The sequence below is a fragment of the Schistocerca piceifrons genome, chromosome 2 (genome assembly GCF_021461385.2).
Source record: "Schistocerca piceifrons isolate TAMUIC-IGC-003096 chromosome 2, iqSchPice1.1, whole genome shotgun sequence".
Lineage (NCBI taxonomy): Eukaryota > Metazoa > Arthropoda > Insecta > Orthoptera > Acrididae > Schistocerca > Schistocerca piceifrons.
Genome location: NC_060139.1, coordinates 475,739,058 through 475,764,639, shown reverse-complemented (window position 1 = coordinate 475,764,639; position 25,582 = coordinate 475,739,058). Strand labels below are relative to the sequence as shown.

Genomic DNA, 25,582 nt, shown 5'->3' with positions numbered 1-25,582 from the left:
ACACAGAACGCTGCAGGTTTTAGCAATTATTTTATTTCATGCTTCTGTGAACATATTTGCGCACCGTCTGCCAGACGCGACCTAGATCGCCAGAAACCGACTCCCTACATCGTCACAGTGATGCCTTGTTCGCGGTGCGTGCTGATGGCCACTGTATTTCGATTTAGTGCAAACATGATGAACCCCTCTTCTCGACAAGCTCCAAGGGTCCACAACAAGAAATCAATTTTTAACTACCGGTTCTGCCGAGTTTGCAGAATGTCTGAAAGGGCCTGTGCTTTATTAACTCAGATAGTGCGCATGTTTTATTTGCAAATTGCCGTAAATCCTGATATAACAGTGAATTTAATCATTGTAACTTCTTGTCTACACAATATACCTAGTGATTTTTTTTTGTAGTGCAACTAAAAAATGTTAAAATGTGTGTGAAATCTTATGATACTTAACTAATAAGGTCATCAGTCCCTAAGCTTACACACTACTCAACCTAAATTATCCTAAGGACAAACACACACACCCATGCCTGAAGGAGGACTCGAACCTCTGCCGGGATAGGTCGCACAGTCGATGACTGAAGCGTCTGAGACCGCTAGGCTAATCCCGCGCGGCTATAGAGCAACAGAAAACCATATTTCGATATAGATAAAACTGAGCCATCACCATCTAAAAATCTTATACCACTCGTTAAGGGCGTGCGCTTTTGAAAATATAGAAATTTACAATGTGCGAGAGTCATTCATGGACTATTTCAATAGCCCCGCAGTAGCGGTAGTGCGGCAAAATAATCAGGTTATTAGTACCTATGAGAATGGCTATTTCTCGTTGCATAAAGTTAAATGTAACTGCGGTGCACATTGCTATTATATCTCACAAATGGGATGGACGCATTATTATTCTTATCTGAAATCTGAAAAAATTCTCCGATTTATTTCCAAGCATCATCTTTATCGTTTTGATCTTTATACACAGAGATGGCTACATCAAAAATGCATGACAACTAGGACACTACCTCCACTAGTTTTTCATGTTCTACAACTGTAAGCCGGCCGCGGTGGTCTCGCGGTTCTAGGCGCGCAGTCCGGAGCCGCGCGACTGCTGCGCTCGCAAGTTCGAATCCTGCCTCGGGCATGGATGTGTGTGATGTCCTTAGGTTAGTTAGGTTTAAGTAGTTCTAAGTTCTAGGGGACTTATGACCTAAGATGTTGAGTCCCATAGTGCTCAGAGCCATTACAACTGTAAAAAGACACTTTTCTAGCAGACATTGTCGGAGACTAGTTCTGTAACAGCAGTGTACTGTAAGCTGCAGCTGCAGGTGTGGCTATACTCTACCGTAATTTTTGAAAGTATAACGTTGCTGATTAAATAAAGAATCTACTTACCAAGCGGCGGCAAGAGAACTCACTTATAAATGTATTAAGGTTTACACGCTTTCGGAGCCAGTGGCTCCGTCTTCTGGCAGAAGGGCTGAAGGAGAAGGAAGAGGGGTGGAGGAAAGAGACTGGTGAGGGTCAAGAAAAGGGTTAGAGTTCAGAAAAGTGGTCTAGAGCCCCGATCATGGGAGAATTAGCGGACGGGATGAGAAGGAAAGACTGATTGTTGGGGACTGAACTGGACGAGATTTGAAAACCTGACAGCTGAAAAGAGGAAGGCAGGATAGTACGCAAACCAGGGATTACTGCCAAACCATCGTGCAGGACTTAATAAGAAGGGAAGGTTAATTGCAGGGCAGGAAATAAAATAGGTAGAAAATAAAAACGAAGTGAAGAAAGGAGTGGTTACTGTGAAAAAATGTTAAGCCCAAAGAAATTAACGCAAATTAAGGCCAGGTGGGTGGCGAGAACGAAGGACGTGATGTACCTCTAGTTCCCACCTATGGAGTTCTGAGAAATTAGTGTTTGGGGGAAGAATCCAGATGGCCCATGTGGTGAAACAGACACCAAGGTCACGGCTGTCATGTTGTAGAGCATGCTCTGCAACAGGATATTGTTTGTTGCCAGTATACATCCTCTGCCTATGCCCATTCGTGGTAACTGATAATTTGGCGGTAGTCACGCCGATGTAAAAGACTGAACAGTGTTTACATAAGAGCTAGTATATAACATGTAATTTCACAGGTGGCTCTCCCTTTGACAGTAAATGTTTTCTCATTACAGGGCTGGTATAGGTGGTGGTAGGAGGGTGCGTAAGGCAAGTCTTACATTCAATACAGTTCAAATGGCTCTGAGAACTGAGATCATCAGTCCCCTAGAACTTAGAACTACTTAAACCTAACTAACCTAAGGACGTCACACACATCGATGTCCGAGGAAAGATTCGAACGTGCGACCGTAGCAGTTGCGCGGTTCCGGACTGAAGCGCCTAGAACCGCTCGACCACAGCGGCCGACTTTGGATACAGTCACAGCGATAGAAGCCATAGGGTAGGGAGATGGGCGCGGAAGGAGCATATGGCCTGACAAGGATATTTCGGAGATTGCGAGGGCGGCGGAAAGCTAATGTGGCTTTGGTGGGCAAAATGTCAAACAGAAGGGACCTCATTTACAGGCATGATTTTAGGAAGTCATAGACTTGTCGAAATAGCTGATTACTACACTCAAGACTAGAATAATACTGAGTGATATGTACTCCCTAGTTGTTTTCTGGAGGGGTCAGCAGTACTAAGATCGGATGTGATGGTCCAGGAAATCTGCTTTTGAGCTGTATTGGTGGGGTAATTATGTCCAAAGAAGGCTACGGTGAGAATGGTGGTACTGCTGTAAAGAGTTTGCATCTGAACAAATACATTTGTCTCGAGTGCCAAAGTTGTATGGGAGAGAATACTTCACATGGATGGCATGTGAAATGGCAACTGTCAAAATGAAAGTAATGTTGTTTGTTAAAAGTTTTAATACGAATAAAAGTGTGGAGCTGACAGTGAGTGAGGATTAGACCAACGACAAGGAAAGTAACATGGGATTTGGGGTTGGACCATGTGAAATTTAATTAGGGGAATCTATTTAGAAAATCAAGAAATTTTAATAGGTAAGCCTCACCATGAGTCCATATGGCAAAGATGTCATCAACAACTCTAAACCAAACCAGGGGCTGGAGGCTTATGGATCCCAGGAAAGCCCCCTTCAAGCGACCTACGAAAGGGTAGGCATAGGAAGGGGCCATTCTGGTTCCGATGGCTGCGCCCCTGATCTGTTTGTAAGTCTAACCCACAAAGGTAAAGCAGTAGTAAGTATAAAGTTGATTAAGATGAGCAGTTACGGTGCCATAGGTTAGGAATCAGGTGAGGAAGTGTTCAGCAGCAGAAAGATCATGTAAATGTGGGATGTTGATACAGAGGGCATCAGTGGCAATAAATGATGACAAGCAAGGTGTGTGGTGGGAATGGTACGGCGACAGATTATATATTAGAGCTTGACTTCAGCAAGCAGATTCAGATGGGTGTAGGTGGCGCTTTCTACATATAGGTGAAGAGGCTCAAAAAGCATAGGCATGTGTGGAAAGACTAGAGACAACAATAACAACAGACAGGCAAACAAAGCCATCCAGCTGACACACGCAGATGCCAGTCGTGCTGTAGCCCTGTTGTGTGGTCGCAGAGCTGCAGTCTGGAGCGGCACGCCTACGGGTGGATACAAGCCAGCAGTTCCAGCGGATGCTGGGCTTCGGCGGCGGTATGTCGGACTCCACCGCCATCAACATCAGGGCCCTCAGCTCAGCAACCCAGCAGCAGCTGCTCAGGTAGGGCCAACCTCACTTACATGCACTACTTGTCTCGCTCAGCTCTAGGCTGGGCTGCCAGAAAATCGTATTTACACCGGGAATGAAAAGAAACAGAGATGTGCCAACGAAAATCGACACCGTTTAATTACAGCGTCATCTGAATATCTAAACTGCTTCCCAGTACTTGGTTCCCCAGGCTCGGTTCTCTGTTGCCTATTTAATAGCTTCCAGCGCCATCAAAAATCAGATTTTCAATATTTATTGCAATTATTACACGAATTAAAAATTTTTAAATGCTGCCATAATCTACTCAGTAGCCCTTCCTTTGCATTCTGTGCTGAGTGCGGCTTCGTTATGGCTGTAATGCTGGCTACATGCTGGTGCCTGTGCTTAAAGACGCGTTCTGTCCGATATAAAATACGTATCACCCGATTTTAAGAAAATTATTAGGTGACAAAATTTTATTTTTGCACATCTTACAGCCTGATATCTTCACTCGACAAAGAGCTGAATTTCTTTTCGTTACCCATCGTATTTACTGTTCTGCATCAATTTGAATAAAATATTGCCTGTACAAAGAGATGGCGTTCCGACCTATTTGAAATACTTGTCATCAGATTTTTCGAAAACTGTTTGGCGAAAAAAATTGAGTTTTTCGTGTCTTGCAGCCTGGTATCTTCGCTCCATAAAGAACTGAAATTCTTTTTGGAACCCGTCATACTCACTGCGCTGTATCAAATTAAGTAAAACATGGCAAAAAATTTTAAAGAGTTCCCAGAGGTAAAAAGGGATTGCGTGAACTTTGCATACGGTTGGTTTTAGCTCGTACATTGCAATAAATGTAACGTAGATATGATATTGAAATTTTATTTGAAACTGGGAGAAGAACTATATCTCATTTCGTCCACGAGTTATTGGGTCTCCATATCAGATGGACAGTAGGGCGCCCAGTTCCATCCATGCGGACTTATCAGCTGCTGTGAAATGCTTTTTAAGAAAACGACTAGGTGAAAATTTTTTATCCTTGTACATCTTACAGTCTAACATTTTTAAATCAAAAAGGACTGAATTTCTTTTCATTATATGCCGTAATAACTGTGGTGCATCAACAAAGTAAAACATTGCGCGAAATTTAAAAAAAAATTGCAAAGGAAAAAATACATTGCATAAACTTTTCGGATGATTGATTTTAGCTCATACATTGCAGTGAATGAGATGAGATATCGAAATCTTATTTAAAATTGAGAGCAAAATAATAGTTCTTTGCATTATCGAGTTATTATGTGTAAGTCACAGTGGCAAACACATTTAGTGAAACACCCTGTATATACTGATCAGTCAGAACATTGTGACCACCGATCTACTGTTGATATAAACTCACCACCCACCTCCTGTCGATATAAGCTCGTCCAGGTAATAGCAGCGTCAACTGGCGAGAAATGACCGCTAGTCAGACACATGCGCGGTGTACGGTGTGTCAGTGAGCGTCCTGTCCGTGTGTAGAGTAGGAAGGCTAGTGATCTGCCTGCGTTTGACCAAGGACAGACTGCGATGGCCCGGAGGCTCGGCACGAGCATTTTGGAAACTGCACGACCTGTCGGGTGTTCGAGGAGTGCTGTGGTGAGTGTCTTCAACACGTGGCGAACTGTGACGGAACTAACATCAGACTTTAACAGCGGACAGGGTACAAGTGTGTCTGAACACACAGTGCACAGAACACTCTTAACGATGAGCCTCCATAGCCGAAGACCCAAGCATGTGCCAATGTTAACATCACTACATAGGCAACTACGACTGAAATCGGCACATGACCATCGGCAGTGGACATTGGTGCTGTGGTAGAACGTTTCATGGTCTGATGAATCCCGATACCTCCTTCATCAAACTGATGGGAGTGCACGGATCTCTCGTCTTCCTTCACACCTGTATTATGGGAGGGAGAAAAGCTGGTGGCGGCTCCATTATGCTGTGGAGATCATTAACATGGGCATCTTCGGGTCCAATGGAGGTCGCGCAAGGCACCATGATGCCCAGGGAGTATGGTACACTGGTTGCAGACCAAGTACACCCCTTTATGACGATCATGTTCCTCGAAGGCAGTGACATTTTTCAACGAGATAATGTACAATGCCACAAGGCCAGGAGTGTGATGGAATGGTTCGAGGAAGACACTGGCGAATTCCAGTTGATGTGCTGCCCCCCCCCCCCCCCGCCCCCCCCCCGCAATTCGCCACATCTGAACCCGATCGATCACATCTGAGATGTGACAAAACGTGGCTTCAGAGCTCATCGCTCCCTTCCCCAGAATTTGCAGGAATTAGGTGACTTGTGTGTGCAGATGTGGTGCCAACTCCGACTGATCAGTGTGTATACAAGATGTTTCACACTTTTAGAGGTTGTAAAGGGAACGTAGGAGATCAAGTTTTACGTAGGAACTGATGTGCGGAAATAGTCTGTATTCATGTTACAAGGAAAACAAGAGCTACTCAGTCGCGTACCATATGTTTCATGTTTGCCTATCATGGTAGGCTATCCACATTCATGAATGGTACGATAACGCGATATCACCTGATGTGCTATGTTGCCATCTGCCTTATTTCCAAGCTTCTTGATGATGCGTCAGATATATTTCAGTGACTAGTACTGCAGTAACATGGTGCCTGACTAAACGTTCGAAGAGTGCACCGATATGTTGTTAATTGACTGTGAAGGTCAACGACTGTACCACGAGTACTTTCCAAGTCATGTGACTCCATCTTGTCCCATATTTGCCAGAGTAGAACGACTGCAGCAAGGTGGGAAATTCACAAGCGATAGAGCAAACTGTGGTGCTGCAAGAAGGCGGCACCCTATGGTACTGGAAGAGGAAGTTACTCATCCCATGGAAGAGGAAGTGCCTCGTCCAGGTGAAGAGAACCCATCGACGAGCACTCGAGCCATTGCACGTGACTTGCATGTGTCTTACTCGTCTGTCTGGCGTGTTCTGCATGAACACCAATTGCACTCATATTACCTCCAGAAGGCACACGCCATGCTCCTTTCAATTTCTGTACGTTGTTCTTACACCGTTGTGTGGATATTCTTCAGTTTCCAGGACGAATTTTATTCACCGACGAAGGGCACTTCAACAGGGTAGGTATTTTGAACGCTCGAAATTGCGAGATTTGTAATCAAGTACACTCCAAATCCACGTGTACACGAATATTTCAGCACACTTTCGGCATCGATGTCTGGGCAGGTATTTGCGATGGTCGTGTGATTGCGCCATACATACTTCCTCCCCACCTAATGGGTGCCAGGTACTTGATATTCCTGCAAAAACTACTGGTAGAGTTTTTGGAAGATGTACCGTTGGAAATTCGGCATTAATTATAGTTTCAGCACGAAGGCGCTGCAGTACATTTTGCAGTTCGCGTCTGAACGTAATCTGTGGTGAAAGGTGGATTAGTTGAGGCGTACCACACGCTTGACCACCAGGGTCCCCAGATTTAATCCCTTTAGACTTTTTCTTGTGGGGCCGCATGAAGAGACTTTTTTACAAGTCTAGTCATAGGAAGATCTATTTGCCCGGATCAAGGCTTCGCAGAACTGATTAATCATACACCACATATACTGGGAGGGCGTTTTTCTCGGCCAGTTTCTGTTGAAAAAATGCAAAATTTGTTGTGCTAAATCGTGAAATATTTACGATTCAGCCCCTATAGTTTCATGAAGCTCCAATAGGTGACGGCGCAATTTGTAGCCTTCAGTTTGGCGTCTGTAAATGAGGTGGGTTTCAAACAGAGAGCTGTCATTGAATTTCTTTTGCTGAAATCCACAACACTGCATATACTCGTAAGGATAATATAACGTTTACGGAGACGTGGCGATGAACAAAAGCATTCTGAGTCATTGCGCGCAAACCTGACCGATCTGTAGCGTGCCGGCCGGCTGCACACAGCTGTGACTCCTGCATTGTTGGCACGTGTGACACTCTCATTCGAGGTGATCGATGGATCACAATCAAACACCTTGCTGCACAACTGGCCTTACACAAGTCTACGCCGCCGAGAGGAGCCCATAAAGCTTCATAGGAGTCATCCGCCCTACAGCCCAGATCTCGCATCTGCTGACCTCCATCGGTTTGGCCCAAGGAAGGATGCACTCTGTGGGAAGCAGTACGTGGATCATGGGGAGGCGACTGATGCAGCAAGACATTGGCTCCGACATCAAAATGGTTCAAATGGCTCTGAGCACTATGGGACTTAACATCTGAGGTCATCAGTCCCCTAGAACTTAGAACTACTTGAACCTAACTAACCTAAGGACATCACACACATCCATGCACGAGGCAGGATTCAAATCTGCGACCCTAGCAGCAGCGCGGATCCGGACTGAAGCGCCTAGAACCACTCGGCCACTTCGGACGGCTGCTCCGACATCGATCAGTAGAGTGGTACCATGTGGGCGTGCAGGACCTCCAAGTAAGGGGGTGCAAGGCCGTCGCATTGGGCGGAGATTATGTTGAAAAATAGGTTTTTTGTAACCAAAAGAGGAGTAATGAGATGGGGTTTTGGAATCCAGAATAAAACCACCTTTGTTATCTCCGAAACTTATGCCTCATCTCCACATCCTGGCGTATGAGCACTCCACAAAAGGTTAAGTCCTTTTTTCTTCAGCAATGTTAGATTTGCCATTGTTGTATGGTGCTGGCTCTCGACTGTATGAGTTACGGTTGGTTTGTGACTGTCCCAGCATACTCACCACTATCCTTCTTCTCCACTTACCATCTCTTCTGACATGAATGACATGATTTTTTGAAGAACTTTTGTTTTTACACATTTGACCATTGTTTTTAACTTTTCTTCTAAGAGTTTGCTCCTGCTATTTTTACAATTTTTGGAATAGAATTTTTGGTCAAACGTTTGAGGCAAGCGGAAACAAGCCCCCTAGGAGTAACACAATGGATTTTGTACGCATCTCAATAGTCACACCAATTAGGAAGTGGAAAGAGGGGCTATCAAACAGACCAGCACTAGATTTAGTTTTCCACAGAAAAATTTGGTTTTTTGAAACTAATCTGGGTAATTAGAAAAATCTTACTTACAATTTGGGGGAAACTTTCTGCCCGAATCTTCGTAGCCATCAAAGAGTAGGAAATAGACGAACGGGGTACCAAAACTGACCAGCGTGAGTGTTAGGAGTCTTAGTTTTGCAGAAAAAGGTTTAATTTTTTGAAACTAATAATGGTAATTAAGGAAAACTTATTTGTGTTTGTCCGAATTTTTATGGCCAGACTAAGTGTGCGCAATCGACAAATGGGGTATCAAAATGATCAGCATGATGTCTAATTTTGGAAAATAATATTTAATTGCTTAAAATAATAACAGTAATTAAGAAAAACTTAATCAGTGATTCGAGGTAAATTTATAGAATGAACGTTTGTCCAAATTTTCATTGCCAATAGAAGAATGGGAAATAGACAAGCGTGGTATCAAAGTGACTTAATTGTGTAGAAGTTGAGATTATACGCTCATGACCATAATGCTCACATTTACACATGTCCTGAAGGCAAGAAATTTTCAACAATGAATCTGTTGATTTTAGCCACCAAATAAAGCAATGATGTAAAACCTGGTTTGAGTAGAGTTTCATAGCGAGGGAAACGCAGCGCTCTGAAGAGATTTTTAACTGAGTCACAGAAACCGTGAAATATTTGTCTAGGTTAGAGGGCTGAAGCTTGATGGACTCAGCTACTGAATAGCTGTTATAAAGAGAGGTGGTGTCCGCTGTTGATGACGTCAAGGAATCAGGATATACCTATGCTGACCATATGCCACTCTGGCACTTCTATCCAAGGAGACCTTAGCAAGGGATGAAGGAAGGTCTCGTGGAAGGTCAGAATTTGACATACTGTTTGTTGGGTCAAGCGATTTAGTGTGCATGTTTAGTAGGTTCTTGGAACAGGTCTGGTGACTGTTTTTAACACCATTTGCCATTTATGCTTCTCTTCTCCCCCAGTCACGTGATGCAATACATTGGTGTGTAGAACTGCTCGCTGCCAGGTGTGTTGACAGGCTGCTCTGTGTTGCAGGAGCTACTTCGGGAGCAGCGACGGCAGCTCACAGTACTCCCTGATCCGTCTGCCCATGGGTGGCACCGACTTCTCCGTACGCAACTACACGTACGATGACAGCAGTAAGCCTGACCCGTCCCTGAAGAACTTTGCTCTCCAGCCGGAAGACATCGAATACAAGGTAATTTGTATTATTGTGTTCCGGCATTGGACCTAGGAATCACGACTTCAGCTGCACATTGATGAAAGTTTGTGTTGAACCCTGTTTCTGCAGTACGTCACGCACCTGTCTGTAGAGTTCCTTAAGTATATGATGTAAAAATAGAAATCGTTTTTATTTTCAAAGTAATATCAAGGAAAGCGCTTTGTTTCTATATGATTATTAACAGGTTTCTTCAGTTATGGACACACAATTGAGATAATGCATGAAATTTATTTTCCGAAATGTGAGAATTTATTTGGGATTATTGCTGGTAAGTCACGTCTCACTTCCGCCGAAAGTCAAGACTGATCTACGCAGTTGTTTCACGTAAAAGGCATATTCCTTAACAAAAAGTATTGAAGACTCTAGCCCACATTTAACTATGATATGACAATAAAGATGGTTCGCTTAAATAATTTGAGTAACTGTGAAATGTGACGTAACTGTTTTCTTTGTGCACTTTTCTTCCCTTATATTGCATGAATTACATTTTTTATCCGATGAGCGATATACAAAATATGTATCCACCCCTGCCGCAAAAAGATCGCAATTTCAGAAATATCGTCCTTGAGGCGGGAAAACGACTCTACAACTTGTCCTGAAAATATCCCACAAAGGTTCGTTTTTAATATGAGTGGGGGATTAGAGGGTGCTGGGGGTGTGGGGTGGAGGTGAGAGCTGTTATAAGCGCCGTAGTATTACTTCATTGTGTTCATTAATCCAGTCTCGAACAATTCCAAACATATGCATGGAGGCATTATCGTTTTGGTATATATGCTATGCATTGTAGAACACACTTTGTGGCATTGTGTGAAAAGAGTTACACAGTTCTTTGACATATCCTACCGTGTAACCTATCTACAACATGTAGACAAGATCACAGAGTGACGCTGCGTCTCACAGCGTCAATGAATACCCACCATGATTCACTATAGTATGAAGAGAGTGATCATGATAGCCTCCCGCTGTGGTGGTCCAAACATAAACACAGCTATTGGTCAAGACTGGAGTGACTATTCGTTTGGTGATGACGTTCTCCCAACATTGTTCTGTCCATCTGAATGCTAGCAGCATCAATTTCGTCGCTTCAGGGCATTGTGAAATTAATGATTTTGAAACAGAGGTTCTGCTGTCAATGTTTGTAGTTCGCCGTTCACGTTGGGTAGTTTTTGATTATACAGCTTCCTGCACATGTGTTTTCACATCAGTTTGTCTCTTGCTTTCCTGACACAATCTACCTCTAAGTCCTATTGTCCTCATCAGCCAGGTTCGAATTTCAGCCAGACGATGGTTTCCCTAGTTTACTGAATGTAGGCCGTCATTGCATTGTGCATGATACTTCTCCAGAAATCATTAAGGGTGGCCGTTTACGTGCTGAGGACCTTTCAGGATGGATCTCAACAATCATGGAATCAGAGAGCTCAGCCATCTTGAAATTTTAACACTGCAATATATTCTTTGTTGTGACCACTCTGACTGATAGTGATAGGCTGATCTGTTTACGTCCTTGCCTGCTGGTTGGTATGGAACACTGGAGGGTGGGATTATACGACAGGTTTCCCTTGAGCACTGCTGTTGATGTGTCGTTAGTTGAGGTGGTCGGTAACGGATAATCATATATCAATGAAAACTTAATACTTTACAAGTTTTGGTATAACGTGTACACTTAATAACTGAAATATACATAATTTTGAAGTGCTGTAGGTAATTTTGTGGTGTTGAGTTACATACAATGAGAATAATGTCCTTGATAGAAACAAGTAGCGTTTAATGCTGACATGAGTTCGAAGACGAGCAGAATCTGGGCGAAGACTCTTCAGTGCGTCTACTTGAAAAGATGCGCCGGCTAATCAGAGTCACAGGCAGTAAGTGACGTCATGGAATTTAGCTTCCAATGGTGCTGCGTAGGCTTGGCACCACACACCGGCGAACAACGAGCGATGGAAGTTGATCTTTCCGGAGGTGCCCTGGTGAGGAGGTTTAAGTATGCTGTCTCTCACGTAGCTATGTGCAGCGCATGGCGTGCTGGGTGCGGTTGACACACCGTATATTCTGTAGTTAGATGACAGATGTTCATATCAGTATACTCGATCGACAAAAAAGATTCTATCAGAACCTATCTGCGTCCTCTGGTTTGGAGCCGAATGGAAGGTTTAAACGAGAGGCTCAGACGAATCTGTAACGATATTGGATGCGGGTTTCTCGACCGGAGAACTAGACTTCCATTGGAGAACTAGACTTCCATTAGGTAGAGAACTAGACTTCCATTAGGAGATCAGGCGTACACTACACGCAGGAAGCAGTTACTAAGATAGTGGAGTACGTTTGGTGTGCACGTGTGAGTGTTTAGGAAAGAGATATACCTCTACAGGCCTGATACGATACGTTCATTTTTCTTATAGGTAAGAATGCTGTCCCCATTAAGTAAACAGAGCAGCACCTGCAGGAGGGTCTATGATAAGCTCCCAGAACTAATCTCATAAATAAATGATAGCATTTCTCACATAGTACTACTAACAGATGTAAACAGCAATGAAAATCGAAATTCAAATTGGAAAGTATATCGCGAAGGTAGATTGAAAGCCGTAGGCGTATTTGTAACTATAAAAAACACAATAATATTTAGCAGGGTGCCGAATGTGAAATAATTTGGGTGAAGGAGGATTAATCTTGGGGATTGGATGCTCTTATAGACACGCGTCTCAGGCGGAGTAATGGCGGTACATTTAAGGGAAAGCTTCGAGAAAATTTTAAGTAAATTTCCTGGTCATCTTACTAGTTTTTGTTGGAGATGTAAACTTACGAGCTACAGACCGAGAGACTCGAGTGATAAAGGCAGGTAGTACGGAAAGAGAATTATGTGAAATTGTGCTAAATGCTTTATCCGAAAATTGCCTTCATCAGATAATTAGAGAAAATAGTCGTGAAGACAACATATTAGATTTCCTGGCCACCAACAGGGCCGAGCTTTTCGACTCAGTACAAAAAAGGGTATCAGTCATGTTAAGGCCGTTACAGTATCACTGAACACGCCTGTAAATGTAAGTGTAAAGAAAGGCAGGGAGATATTTGAGGTTAGAAAGAGCTACAAGAAACCAAGTTCGTATTACCTGAGTGATACACGAAAATTATATCTCCAGAACTGACAACAATGAGCATAAATGGAGAAAGCGGAAGAGCGTTGTATATTGTGCTGTAGACAGGTATGTCCTGAGAAAAGCTGTGAGAGATGGGAAAGACCTGCCATGGCTCAACAGCCAGATTAGAAAGCCGCTACGACAGCGGAGAGAGCTTCAAAGTCTCATAAACAAACAAAAACTGAACGAAACCAAAATTAGCGGAGGGAAAGCCCGTATCTCTAATGTCAGTCTGTTATAGAATTCTGGAGCATGTTTTATATTCATATTTTAGGATTTTATGGAGACCGGAAACCTTCTCTGTTAGAATCAACATGCGTTCTGAAAACCCATCGAGCTCTGTTCGCCCAAGAGACCCAGAGAACAGTAGATATTGGCGTCCACGTTGATGTAGTGTTCCATGGCTTCTCGAAGGCCTTCGATACAGTTCCAGTCTGTCGCCTAATGATCGAAATATCAGACCTGCTATGTGACTGGATTGAAGAGTTTCTAGCAAACAGACACAGCATATCATCAGACGTAAAACTTGAAAAGTGGGAAGCCACTTTGAATGCTTCTGTACGTTTGATATAAGATTAGCACTAATTAGGGGATAACGATGGAATCGAATACGATGATTATGTTTTATTAATATGAATTGGATTACAGTACTTCGTATGAAATACATGTGACATGGTGGAGGTTATAATGGCCGCCTAGTCGTAGATATTGCTATAATCGCACTATTTCACTCCCATTTACGGAGCTTGTTAGCACTTGATGTTAGGTTGGCGCCATTAAAATGCATTGTGGTAATCGCTGCTGCTTGTTGGATCGCTGCTGTGTCTCGATGCTGATGCTGGCTCTAAATCTGGTTGTCTAGGGGTAAAATCACGAGGTCCCGTGTTTTTGATGTGCTTTTGATGATAAATAACGAGCGAAACCAACAAATATTTAAACTTCAAATATTTATTACTCTGGTGGCCATCTTAATTCCACTGTCCACCAAAGACAATGATACAACACAAAGTAGTACTTCTTTTACATGTTCTTTGAACTGTTTATCCACCTCGAACAATAACACACATACACACTTTACCAAAGTGACATTCCGACTGCGCTCCCAACCCTTCTTGCTGCTTGTATTTATACCCTTGTCATAGAACTACTAAAAAGAGATATAGTTTATAAGTCACAGGTACATCTGTTATTGTAATTTGTGCAGAAAAGTTATTATTTTGTATCAAGTGACATAATTTAACAGGTTATTAAAATGACAGACAGATTTTTTGACTTGACAGAATAATTATTTGTTACAAAAAGGCAGTTGTTTAGAAGTTTGTCAATTGACTTCGCTAATTTGCATAAATAAGTAAATAACATGAATTATTAAGAATTACATTGGTTTTCGTCTAAAATAGGAGTGTTTAGGTGAATACTGAGTGAAAAGGCTCCTAGTGAACAAATAGGTTTCACTGGGTGATTTTTATTTAAGGAGAACCAAAATACGTAAGTTGGCCACTATTTTTCGTACTTCATATTAATTATTTAAGATGAGTTTAGTGTTTTTACATGATGACATTTGCTGCATCAGTGATCAAGCGATATTAACTTTTGTGTGGTCAGTTATTCAGCATAATTTAATGGGTTGACTGTTTATGGAGACATGTTATACAATCATTGTTAACATATTCAATAATTTTTCTATAATCATAAATACTCATTAAACTGGTTGAATTTGGAGAGTATCACATACTTCGGCAAAGTAAAACCTTTAATAGGTTCCATTGCAATACCCTCCTCGGGTAATATCATTTACAGAATGCTAATGATATTAGCCGACTAGGACAAATGTGTCAAATGGCAAAAATTTGGAAAAGTTCAACTTTAATAAATTTTTTGTTTTACTAGGCATAATGTGTATGTACACAATGACTGTTACACCGTTTCAAAATGACTTTTTCCTGCAAATATTTTAGTTTTGTTGTTTCAAATGTACTTTGGGTTATGACTCTCAGTATGACAGCATAATAAAAATATTTAGTAATATATGAAAGCCAAAAAAATGGTATAATCTTTGCTTCCAGTGAGCCACATGGAAAATGATCAAAAACAGACACAAATATATTACATACTATGTTAAGATGCATAAAAAATTGCATGTAAATTATTTCAAAGTCAGCTCTCATTGAGTCACAGAATAATCAAGATAATAGAAGGAATATAAATATATTACATAGATGGACAGGTCATATGTCCATAAGAAAATATTGCAACTGTCTGCTCTTTTTGAGCCACATAATGGAAATGAAAACAAAGAACATAGTTATAAGTATGGACATGATATATACACACAAACACTAGACAAGTCACATGTATGAATATAATATGCATTTGAAAAAAAGTTTTTTAAATATTGTCTCCCATTGAGACACATAGTCAAGATAGTCCAAGAACATATTAATACCAAAATTGCACACTTAAATTGGTCACAACATAACACAAATATCAAACTTGATTAACATCTGATTAGCTGTAGAAAATTTTACACAAATCTTATGCCTAAGAAAAGAATAGAAACAAAATGATGGGTCTTGCACAACAATTTTTACATTGTCTTTTATATTTGGTGCAAGTATCTCCCATATTCAAAAATACAAAAAAAAGTAATAAATGTTTGTCACCTCTTTGGGTGCATGGTTAAACTTGCCCATTGCAAGGTAAGAAGATGTCTCAAAATTTAATATTCAATAGTGACAATAAAAATATAAAAACATTCTCTCAGAGATCTGGAACTTTTCCAGGGTCTATAGGATGAGTGGTAGTTGCTGTTTGACACACCCAGTAAAAATCTTTGCTGGTAAAATACTTTACAGAAAATGGGTAAGTAACTGTATTCAAAAAGGAAAATGTGCTTAATCATGTTTATATGGTGTCCATTCAGTGATGTTTCTTAATCCAAATAACCTTCTTGATCTGGGAAAGATAAGTCTATATGCATTAGGATGCGGGCTTTCTTTTATTTCAAATGGACCAATGTAAATATCAAAAAACTTCTTAAGTTCAGCTGACAATAATTTTGATTTCTCTTGTGTCTTGACAAGTACAAGGTCCCCTGGTTTGAACTGTGTAGCTTTTCCTTTAGCTGCATGTCTCCTTTTTCTTGATTCCCCTTATTTTTTCATGGTTTCCCGTACACAGTCTTCTCTTTCTTGGGGTGACATAATTTTGCAAGGTGGGTACTCTATGTTTTCAGTGAAGAAACTAGTGGGGTATTGGTTGTACATTATTTATTGTGGGGAAAATCCAGTGGAAGAGTGCTGTGAGCTGTTCATTATTTCTTCATAACTATTTATGTACTCTAACCAACTAGTGTGGTTCTGGCTACAGTAGGTTCTGCACAGTCTTCCAATCTCTCTCATGTATCTTGCAGCTGGGTTGCTTGACGGGTGGTAAGCAGATATTAAAATGTGTTTAATTCCTGTGTCTTCAATAAAAGTTTTCCAGTATTTAGAGGTGAACTGGGACCCATTGTCTGAAAGTATTGCCTTTGGTTTTCCCACAGTGTTGAAATAATTACTTGTAATTTTTGAAACTATCTGTTTGCTGGTAGCTTTCCTCATGGGATAAAGCTTTATAAATATGGAGAAGATATATATCATGACATAAATATAACTGTAATCCCTCCTTGTCTTGGGTAACGGTCCGTAGATGCTGGTTGCAATGAGATCGAGTTTATTTCTGGGTAATATGTTCTGAATTATTCCCCTGGTTGTTTGGTTAGTAACTTTTACCCTCTGACATCTGTCACATGTTGATAACTTTTTCTTTACTCTTCTGCTAATGTTGTAAAAATAAATGTTCTCCTGTACTTTCTGAATACACTTAGTGGTGACACAGTGGCCAAAGCTTTCATGTACATAAGTAATGAGTGTATCTATTTGTTGCTCAGGCCAACACAGTTTCCAATAGTCTAAATCCGGTTTAGGTCTTCTGAATAGTATCCCCTTATGTACTTTATAGTATGCTTCTACCTTCTCTCCCACAGTTTTTCCTATGTAACTTTTGACTAGTTTCCAGTTTCATCGTGGTTCTGAAACCTCCTAATGTTTTTTGGATTCCAAGATGGCCGCCGTGTAAGTGATGCCGGAAACTATTTCCAGAAAGTTAAGTGATTTAGACAGGAATATCATTTAGTTTAACACCGACAACAAATTAAATACGTGCATTAGTGTACCGTTTAGTCTGGTCGTTAAAGGTTTCACTTTTCTTTGCACAATTTTTCAGAAAACACGAAAAGATCGTCACTTCGCGAAGTCGCATTTAGGCTTAAATTTTGTAAACGTGTTTGTTTCTTGTTTCACGGTAATTTGTCTAGTTTATCGGTAACAAATAAGTAAACTACCGTAAATAGCGCATAACTTCATTGTTTTAATTCAGATTTCAGAAAAACAGCGTAACTTTAGATCAGAAACTTGCTTACATACATTTGTTTATAGGCCTAATTCTCGTAACGTTTTTGGAGAATCAAACTTAAAGTATCTCGTTTAATTGTCCTCGTAACGTTTTTGGAGAATCAAACTTAAAGTATCTCATTTAATTGTCCTTTTTTTCATTCCATCGAGTGAAATATATAATAAATAGCATATATCTTCATTGTCTTAACACAGATCTCAGAAAAAAAGCGGCATTTTAAATCAGAAACTTGCTTATATACATTTGTGAATAGGCTTCATTCTTGTAACGTCTTTTTTTGGTTTTCGGTAATTTAATTGATTTATTCTAGCTAAAGTAGAATTGTTAGTTCCGGGGTTTGGTGTGATGGATGCAGTAGTTTTTTTCATTGGGGGGACTGCAGTGGCGTGGGTGTCGGGAAAATGGATCAGGCTCATCAGTGGTTATGTAGGATTTGCAGCAGAGATACGAAGATAGTGGAACAGGAGGGGAAAATTGCTGCCCTTCAGGCTAAGCTATATCAGGCTAGGGAAGATCTGGACAGGTTAAGGACGGAGAAGGGCAAAGAGAGGTGGGAAGTGGCAACAGGTAACAGAAGGAACAGGCCTAGAACTAAGTCTGACAGTTTTGTGGTGAATGTCAAAAATAAGTTTGCCCTGTTACTTCAGTTAGAAACTGATGAGCCTCAAGCAGAGGTAGGTGTAGACAGGACACAACAAACTTTCAATAGGAAAGTCATCGAAAAGGAAGAAAGTTTTGTTGTTAGGCAGTTCTCATGCCAGAGGTGTAGGTCAACTTCTGCGGGAGGAATTAGGACCAGAATACCAGGTCACAAATTGTTTCACATCAAGTGCTAGTCTGGATCAGGTGACATAGGATTTAGGTTCACTCTGTAAAGGATTTACCAGGGAAGACACCGTGGTTATTGTGGGAGGGCCAGGGAACAGTATCGACAGAGATCCTGGGTACAGTATAGAGTGTGACCTGGTAAAGATTGCGTCGGCATCGAGACACACCAATGTTGAATTTGTATCTGTCCTGAGACGCCATGACCGGCCTCATTTGAACTCTTCTGTTGGGAGAGTTAATTTGGAGTTGGAACGGCCGCTTGGATCGGGTGCGGGAGCTCATATTGGTGTGGTTCCTGTTGATTCTCTCAGTAGGTGGGACTATACCAGGCACAGCCTACATCTCAACAGGAAAGGGAAGGGTAAACTAGCTGGAGTAATAGCAGGAAATGTAACGGGGGAAGGTACTGCCATGAATGGTAAAATACCAGTGGTTACAGGTGTTGGAGCAGCACCTTTTTTAGGATAGGTAAGACAGAAAGATGTCAAGTTCTACGAGAGGTCAGGATTGAAACAAATCTTCAGTTTAGGAAAGAAATTAAAGAGCACAATTCTAGCACATTGGATCACAAATCACAGCTGTCAATTATAAATTTTCACCAATCACCAGGAATTTTATCTCCAACAACTTGTATCTTGGTCCTAGGTAATTGCATTGATGAATTAAAATCACCCAACCCAGCTGACATAATCTGCCTCTCTGAACACCATGTGACCACTGGTATAGGAACTAGGCCCAAGCACAATGAGAAACTCAGACAGGAGAGTACTGCAAATGTTAGAATAAGGAAAGGTTCTCATAAAATTATAATTAAAAATAATGTAGGTATATTTCATCAAAATATTGGGAGTTTAAAGAATAAAATAGATGAGCTTCTGGTTTGTTTAGAAGATTTAGAAGCTGAGGATGAAATAGATATACTTTGCCTATCTGAGCATCACATTGTTACTGATATGGATAAGGTAAATGTAAGTGGATATAAGCTCTCTGCACATATAATTGGAGAAAATATGGAGAAAGGAGGAGTTGCCGTATGTGTCAAAAGTTATCATTGTGCAAAAAGTATAGAAACAAAAAAGTTTTGTGTAGAGAAACATACAGAAACATGTGCCTGGGAGCTTAAATTAAATAAAGGCACATTTATAATTGTAACTGTATATAGGTCCCCATAGACAAATTTTCATCTATTTCTGAAGAATTTGGACTCCTTGTTGTGCTATCTGTCAGACAGGGGGAAGAGGGTAATAGGAAAAATGACCTTGAAGTATTACTCGGTTCTTTCAATTTGAAACCCATTATTGATTTTCCTACTCGGGTGGTAAAGGATAGCAGCTCACTGATAGATAACTATTTTATAGACCAAGATAAGTTTAACCAGATAAATGCCCAGCCTGTTGAGAATGGTCGTTTTGATCATGGTGCACAGCTAGTTACAATATATGACATAGCTCCATTCAGCAGTACTAAACAGTCCTCCAAAGTAGTACATTCAGCCAACGATTTAACAATTGCAAATTTCAGGGAAAGCCTACAGCAGTTAGACTGGGATGAGGTGTACCATGAACCTGATACCAATTTAAAATATAATTTATTACACGACACTTTTGTAAATGCATTTGAAAACTGCTTCCCCAAGAAAATAGTTAAGTATACTCATAAGAAAACATGCAACAAACCATGGCTTACTAAGGGTATAAAAATATCTTGTTACCGGAAAAGGGAAATGTATATGACAGCAAGAAAGAGTATTGACCCAGAAACTATCAAACATTATAAAAACTACTGTGCTATATTAAGAAAAGTTATTAAAAATCCAGAAGTATGTGTATCATGTCTGAAATAAGCAACTCTAATAATAAAATTAAAACAATTTGGAATATTATTAAAGGAGAAACAGGTCAACCAAGAGCACAGGAAGACAGTATTACCATCAAATTGAATGAAAACTTTATGAACAAAAAGTCAGAAGTTGAAAATATTTTTAATAATCATTTTCTAAATGTTGTGGATATAGTAGAATCCAGGTGTTCATTAGCAGATGCTAGGCAGTTAATGGAAGAGGCCATACCTATGCAATTTGATACAACTGAAATCTCACCCACTTCTCCCTCTGAAATTAGGAAAATAACAAACTTGCTTAAAAGCAAACACTCACATGGAATTGATGGCATTTTCAGCAAAATACTAAAAGCTTGAAACTTCCTGGCAGATCTCATTCTGGATACTAAAAGCTTGTTCTCAACAGATAAGTAAGATTCTCAGCCACCTGTGTAATAGCTCTCTGGAACAGGGCATTTTCCCTGATAGACTGAAATAAGTTATTGTTATACCTTTGCATAGAAAAGGGGATATAGCTGATGTCAACAATTACAAGAGTAGCTTCACATATCTGTAAAAATGAAGTACTAACAAAATGTCAGTTTGGTTTCCAGAAAGGTTTTTCAACAGAAAATGCCATATATGCTTTCACCAATGAAATTTTGAATGATCTGAATGACTGAACACCACCAATTGGGATTTTTTGTGATCTCTCAAAGGCTTTTGATTGTCTAAATCATGAAATTCTGCTAGACAAGCTCAAGTATTGTGGCATGAGTGGGACAGTGCACAAATGGTTTAATTCGTACCTAACTGGAGGAGTGCAGAAAGTTGAAATAAGCAGTTCTCGTAATATGCAAAGATCAGCACATTCCTCAAACTGGGGAACTATCAAGAATGGGGTTCCACAAGGGTCAGTCTTTGGTCCTTTGTTGTTCTTAATATATATTAATGATTTGCCATCCTAAATTCATGAAGAGGCAAAGTTAGTTCTATTTGCTGATGATACAAGTATAGTAATCACTCCTGACAAACAAGAATTAACTGATGAAATTGTCAATAATGTCTTTCAGAAAATTACTAAGTGGTTCCTTGTAAACGGACTCTCACTGAATTTTGATAAGACACAGTACATACAGTTCCGTACAGTAAATGGTATGACACCATTAATAAAAATAGACCTTAATCAGAAGCATATAGCTAAGGTAGAATATTCAAAATTTTTAAGTGAGTCCAACGATGAGAGATTAAATTGGAAGAAACACATTGATGGTCTGCTGAAACGTTTGAGTTCAGCTACTTATGCAATAAGGGTCATTGCAAATTTTGGTGATAAACATCTTAGTAAATTAGCTTACTACGCGAATTTTCACTCATTTCTTGCATATGGCGTATATTTTGGGGTAATTCATCACTGAGGAATAAAGTATTTATTGCACAAAAGTGTGTAATCAGAATAATAGCTGGAGTCCTCCCAAGATCATCCTGCAGACATTTATTTAAGGATCTAGGGATATTCACAGTAGCTTCTCAGTATATATACTCTCTTATGAAATTTGTTATTAACAACCAAACCCAATTGAAAAGTAATAGCAGTGTGCATAACTACAATGCTAGGAGAAAGGATGATCTTCACTATTCAAGATTAAATCTAACTATGGCACAGAAGGGGGTAAATTATACTGCCACTAAAGTATTTGGTCACTTACTAAATAGTATCAAAAATTAAAAAAAACAAAAAAATAAAAAAGTTGTTATATTAACTTAATTAAGTTGTTAAATTAACTTGATTATGTCATGTACTGGCAAATTTGACTCATTCCACATCATTACGAAATATCGTACTCATGATTCATAGAACTAGTATTAATCTAATCTAATCTAATCTGTTACAGATTTCTTGTATTTCCTTTTCCTCTTTAATGCCCTTTAGATACTTAATTTTGAAAATTTTCTCCTCTTCTCCACTACTTCCTTCCAAATCACTTCACAAAGGTAGTCATGATAAAGCGTGTGCTACCACATTTAGTTTTCCCTGAACGTACCTTACTTCGTAATCAAACTGCTGGAGAAACATGGCCCATCTGGTGTGTCTGTTATGGTATAACCTGCACTCTTGAAGATAGCTTAATGCTTTGTGGTCTGTCTGTACTATTACTTTATGTCCCAAGAGGTAATTTCTAAATTTTGTAAAACCCCAATGAATAGCTAGTAATTCCTTTTCTATCACTGTGTAGTGTTTCTCATGTTTTTGCAGAATTCTGCTGGCAAATGCGATTGTTTGGTGTTCCATTTTTCCAATTACTTCCTTTTCTTGAAATAAATGTACTCCTAAACCTGCATTGCTGCTGTCAGTAGCTAGCCAGAAAGGACTTGACATATCTGGTCTATGTAGAAGTTGGCTGTTGCATAGTAGCGTTTTAATTTTGTTAAAAGCATCTTCACATTCTGGTGTCCAATCCCACACTACATTTTTCTTAAGCAAGTTATACAAACAAACTGCATTTAATGCTTGATTACTGACGAATTTTCTGTAAAACACTGTGAAAAATGATTTGAGTTGTTTCTTATTTCTAGGTGTTGGAAAATTTTATAAGGCTTTAATTTTGTCTTTGTCTGGCAATATCCCTTGTTCTGTAATGATGTGTCCCAAAAATTTTAACTCCTCTAGTCCAAATTTACATTTTTCTAATTTTAATGTCATTCCTCCCTTTCTGAGTTTCAATACCTCCCTTAATAATTCAAGGTGTTCTTCCCACGTTTTCCCAGTGATTAAAATGTCATCTACATAAATGGTTAAGTTTGAACTAGTTTCATGACCAAGTACAAAATCTAATGCTCTGATGAACTCTGCAACTGATACATTGAGACCAAATGGCACGACTGTATACTGATAACATTTACCATTATATAGAAAGGCTGTATATTTTCTCGAATCAGGACTAAGTTTAACTTGATGAAAACCAGCGGTGAGATCTAGGCTTGTCATGTGTTTGACACACCCAAATTTACCTAACAGCTCATCTATACTTTCTGGGTGGTCGTTTTCTCTGATGAGATACTTGTTCAGATGTCTGGAGTCTAATACAATCCTAACACTATTGTCTCCCTTTTTTGCAATGACCAACAGGTTGTTATAGGCACTGCAACTTCTTTCTATAACTTCCCAATTTTCCATTTTTTGTATTTCTTTTTCCACAGCATCTCTTTTTACAAATGGTATTCCATATGGTTTTATAAAGAAAGGTTCATGAGGTTGTAATCTCCCCACGGAAAATTACCCTCGACCACGCAATAATTAATAATGGTCAACCAAATCATCCACATGTATTTACGTTTGAAAAGTATCTGATCAGATTTTCTAGTAATATATGCGCCGACAGCTCGTCGACGCCAAGGTATTTTTCTAGTACGTTTATTCTTTGGAACAACAGAGGTACAGAAATGTATGCTCCATGGTTATTATAGAGAGAGAGAGGAACAGCTTCGGAAGTATCGGTTGGAAGATTGTCGGATTGCTAAAGGAGATTTATTTACTCTTCTTCGCGCTAAAGCGAGCTAGGAAAGTTTGTGCCGCTAGCGTGATAGATAAAGAGAAAGAAAAACCTGTAAAAGAAAATTCCATGAGACTTGGAACCAACAGAAAACGGAACATGTACGGAAATGGATTCAATATACAATTTTCCTCAGAAATAAGGTTTGTGACCATTTTATTCTAGAGTGAATGACGAATGAGTTCTCTGTGTGAACCATTGATGATTGTCTGGGCCCTGTAATTAATTGGGAAGTTTCAGCTGTGACGAAGAGAGCCTGCAATCTCTGAGTTTTTTGAAATCGTCCAAAAAGGCTTCGTCCACATCTGAAATTTTAGATCTGTCGTAAACTGAACGAATTGTTCAAACGATCGATTTTCCCAACTGAATGCAGCGCTTAATAATAATAACAAATGTAAAGATCTTTTCTAGCAAGCCAGCCGCTGAATATTAAGACGAAGGGCTCCACCAGAGATTCTACTAGGCTGATTTCACGTAAATAATATATTTAAACTGTACACAGATAAAGGACAGAGAGAGAGAGAGAGAGAGAGAGAGAGAGAGAGAGAGAGAGAGAGAGAGAGTGAGAGAATCCTCCATTAGCATAATTGTTTCTCTGTCTTTTCACGGATCAGCCTAACTAGAAAACACGAAGCCCTGACTTTATTGTACCGATTTATGTGTGAGAGGGAAAGAGCGATAAAGGCGACAGATACACTTCTGTACAGACAAAACATTACACCAAGTTAGCGGCAAGCTGCATTCACATAGACTTTCATCATTTACAAAAGCAGAGTAGAATTCATTATAATGGCCAATCCGTGACAGGACACGTTTTTGGACGTTGTTAAAATAATTTTGTTCTCTGTTTCATGTGAACTACGACGAGACAACTTAAATTTGAACATTTAGTAATTGTGTTCATGCCAGACGTAGTTTGATTGACCTGCCCTAGTTGCATTTACCTGTATAAGTACTATAAGAAAGTAGCCACAGAAGTATTCTTGTGTGACGGGAGATATATACATATTGACTGTAGAACATTTATATGGTTTTAACTAGGGCAATGTTTAAGATGAGTCAAGCAGAGCAGAGCAACACGCAACAGCCTTCAGCTGTGAGCACGGATAATAGTGATGTAGTAAGAAGTGTTGTAGAACCGATCGCTACAGATAGTGCAGTAGAACGCCCGGTAGACACGGCTGGAGATGTAACAGCAAGTATGCAACATGGATTAGATCCATTAGTAATTATCATGAGACAGATGCAGATGATAACCGAGAGCATGAATAATATGAAAACCGACATTAATGCGAAGTTAGCCTCAGTTACCGAGGGGCAAAATGATTTGAATGCGAAATTAGCCTCAGTTACTGAGGGGCAGGAAAATCTGAAAGCTGAGATTAAGCAGCAGTTACATGACAGTTTTTCCGAATTAGAGCAGCGGATAGAGGCGAAGACAAAGGAACTTAAAGATCAGGCCGAACAGATGGAACGAAAATTAACTGCACAAATAGAATTGGTTAAAGCTCAATGTGAGGAATCTACTCAACGCGTACGTGTAGAAATGAAGGAGTATGTGGCTATTAAGATAGATACCGTACGGGAACAGGTGGAAATGGTTCCGCAATTAGTACAAAAGCAAGATGCCATGTCATGTGCAATTGCGCAACTTCCTGAATTGGCACGTACGCAGACGAACCTAAAGGAAAGTGTTGAACATCTGACCGAACGTCAAGACGTTATAGACCACCAAATTAATGTATTAACGGGTAAATTATCCGAAATCACATTAGAAAACAAAAGGCTAATGTGTGAAAACGTTGAGCAAAATGTTAAAG

The 25,582-nt window shown here is 40.0% G+C and overlaps 1 protein-coding gene across 1 annotated transcript in view; it reads left to right on the top strand.

Annotated features, from left to right (window-relative positions):
• The window catches only part of LOC124775496 (lysosomal acid glucosylceramidase-like), an 86,789-nt gene that overhangs the window by 35,559 nt on the left and 25,648 nt on the right, over positions 1 to 25,582 (top strand). Inside the window, exons 3-4 of the mRNA XM_047250330.1 lie at positions 3,590 to 3,731; positions 9,787 to 9,949. Coding sequence (XP_047106286.1) covers positions 3,590 to 3,731; positions 9,787 to 9,949 — 305 coding nt within the window. The remainder of the gene's footprint in view (positions 1 to 3,589; positions 3,732 to 9,786; positions 9,950 to 25,582) is intronic.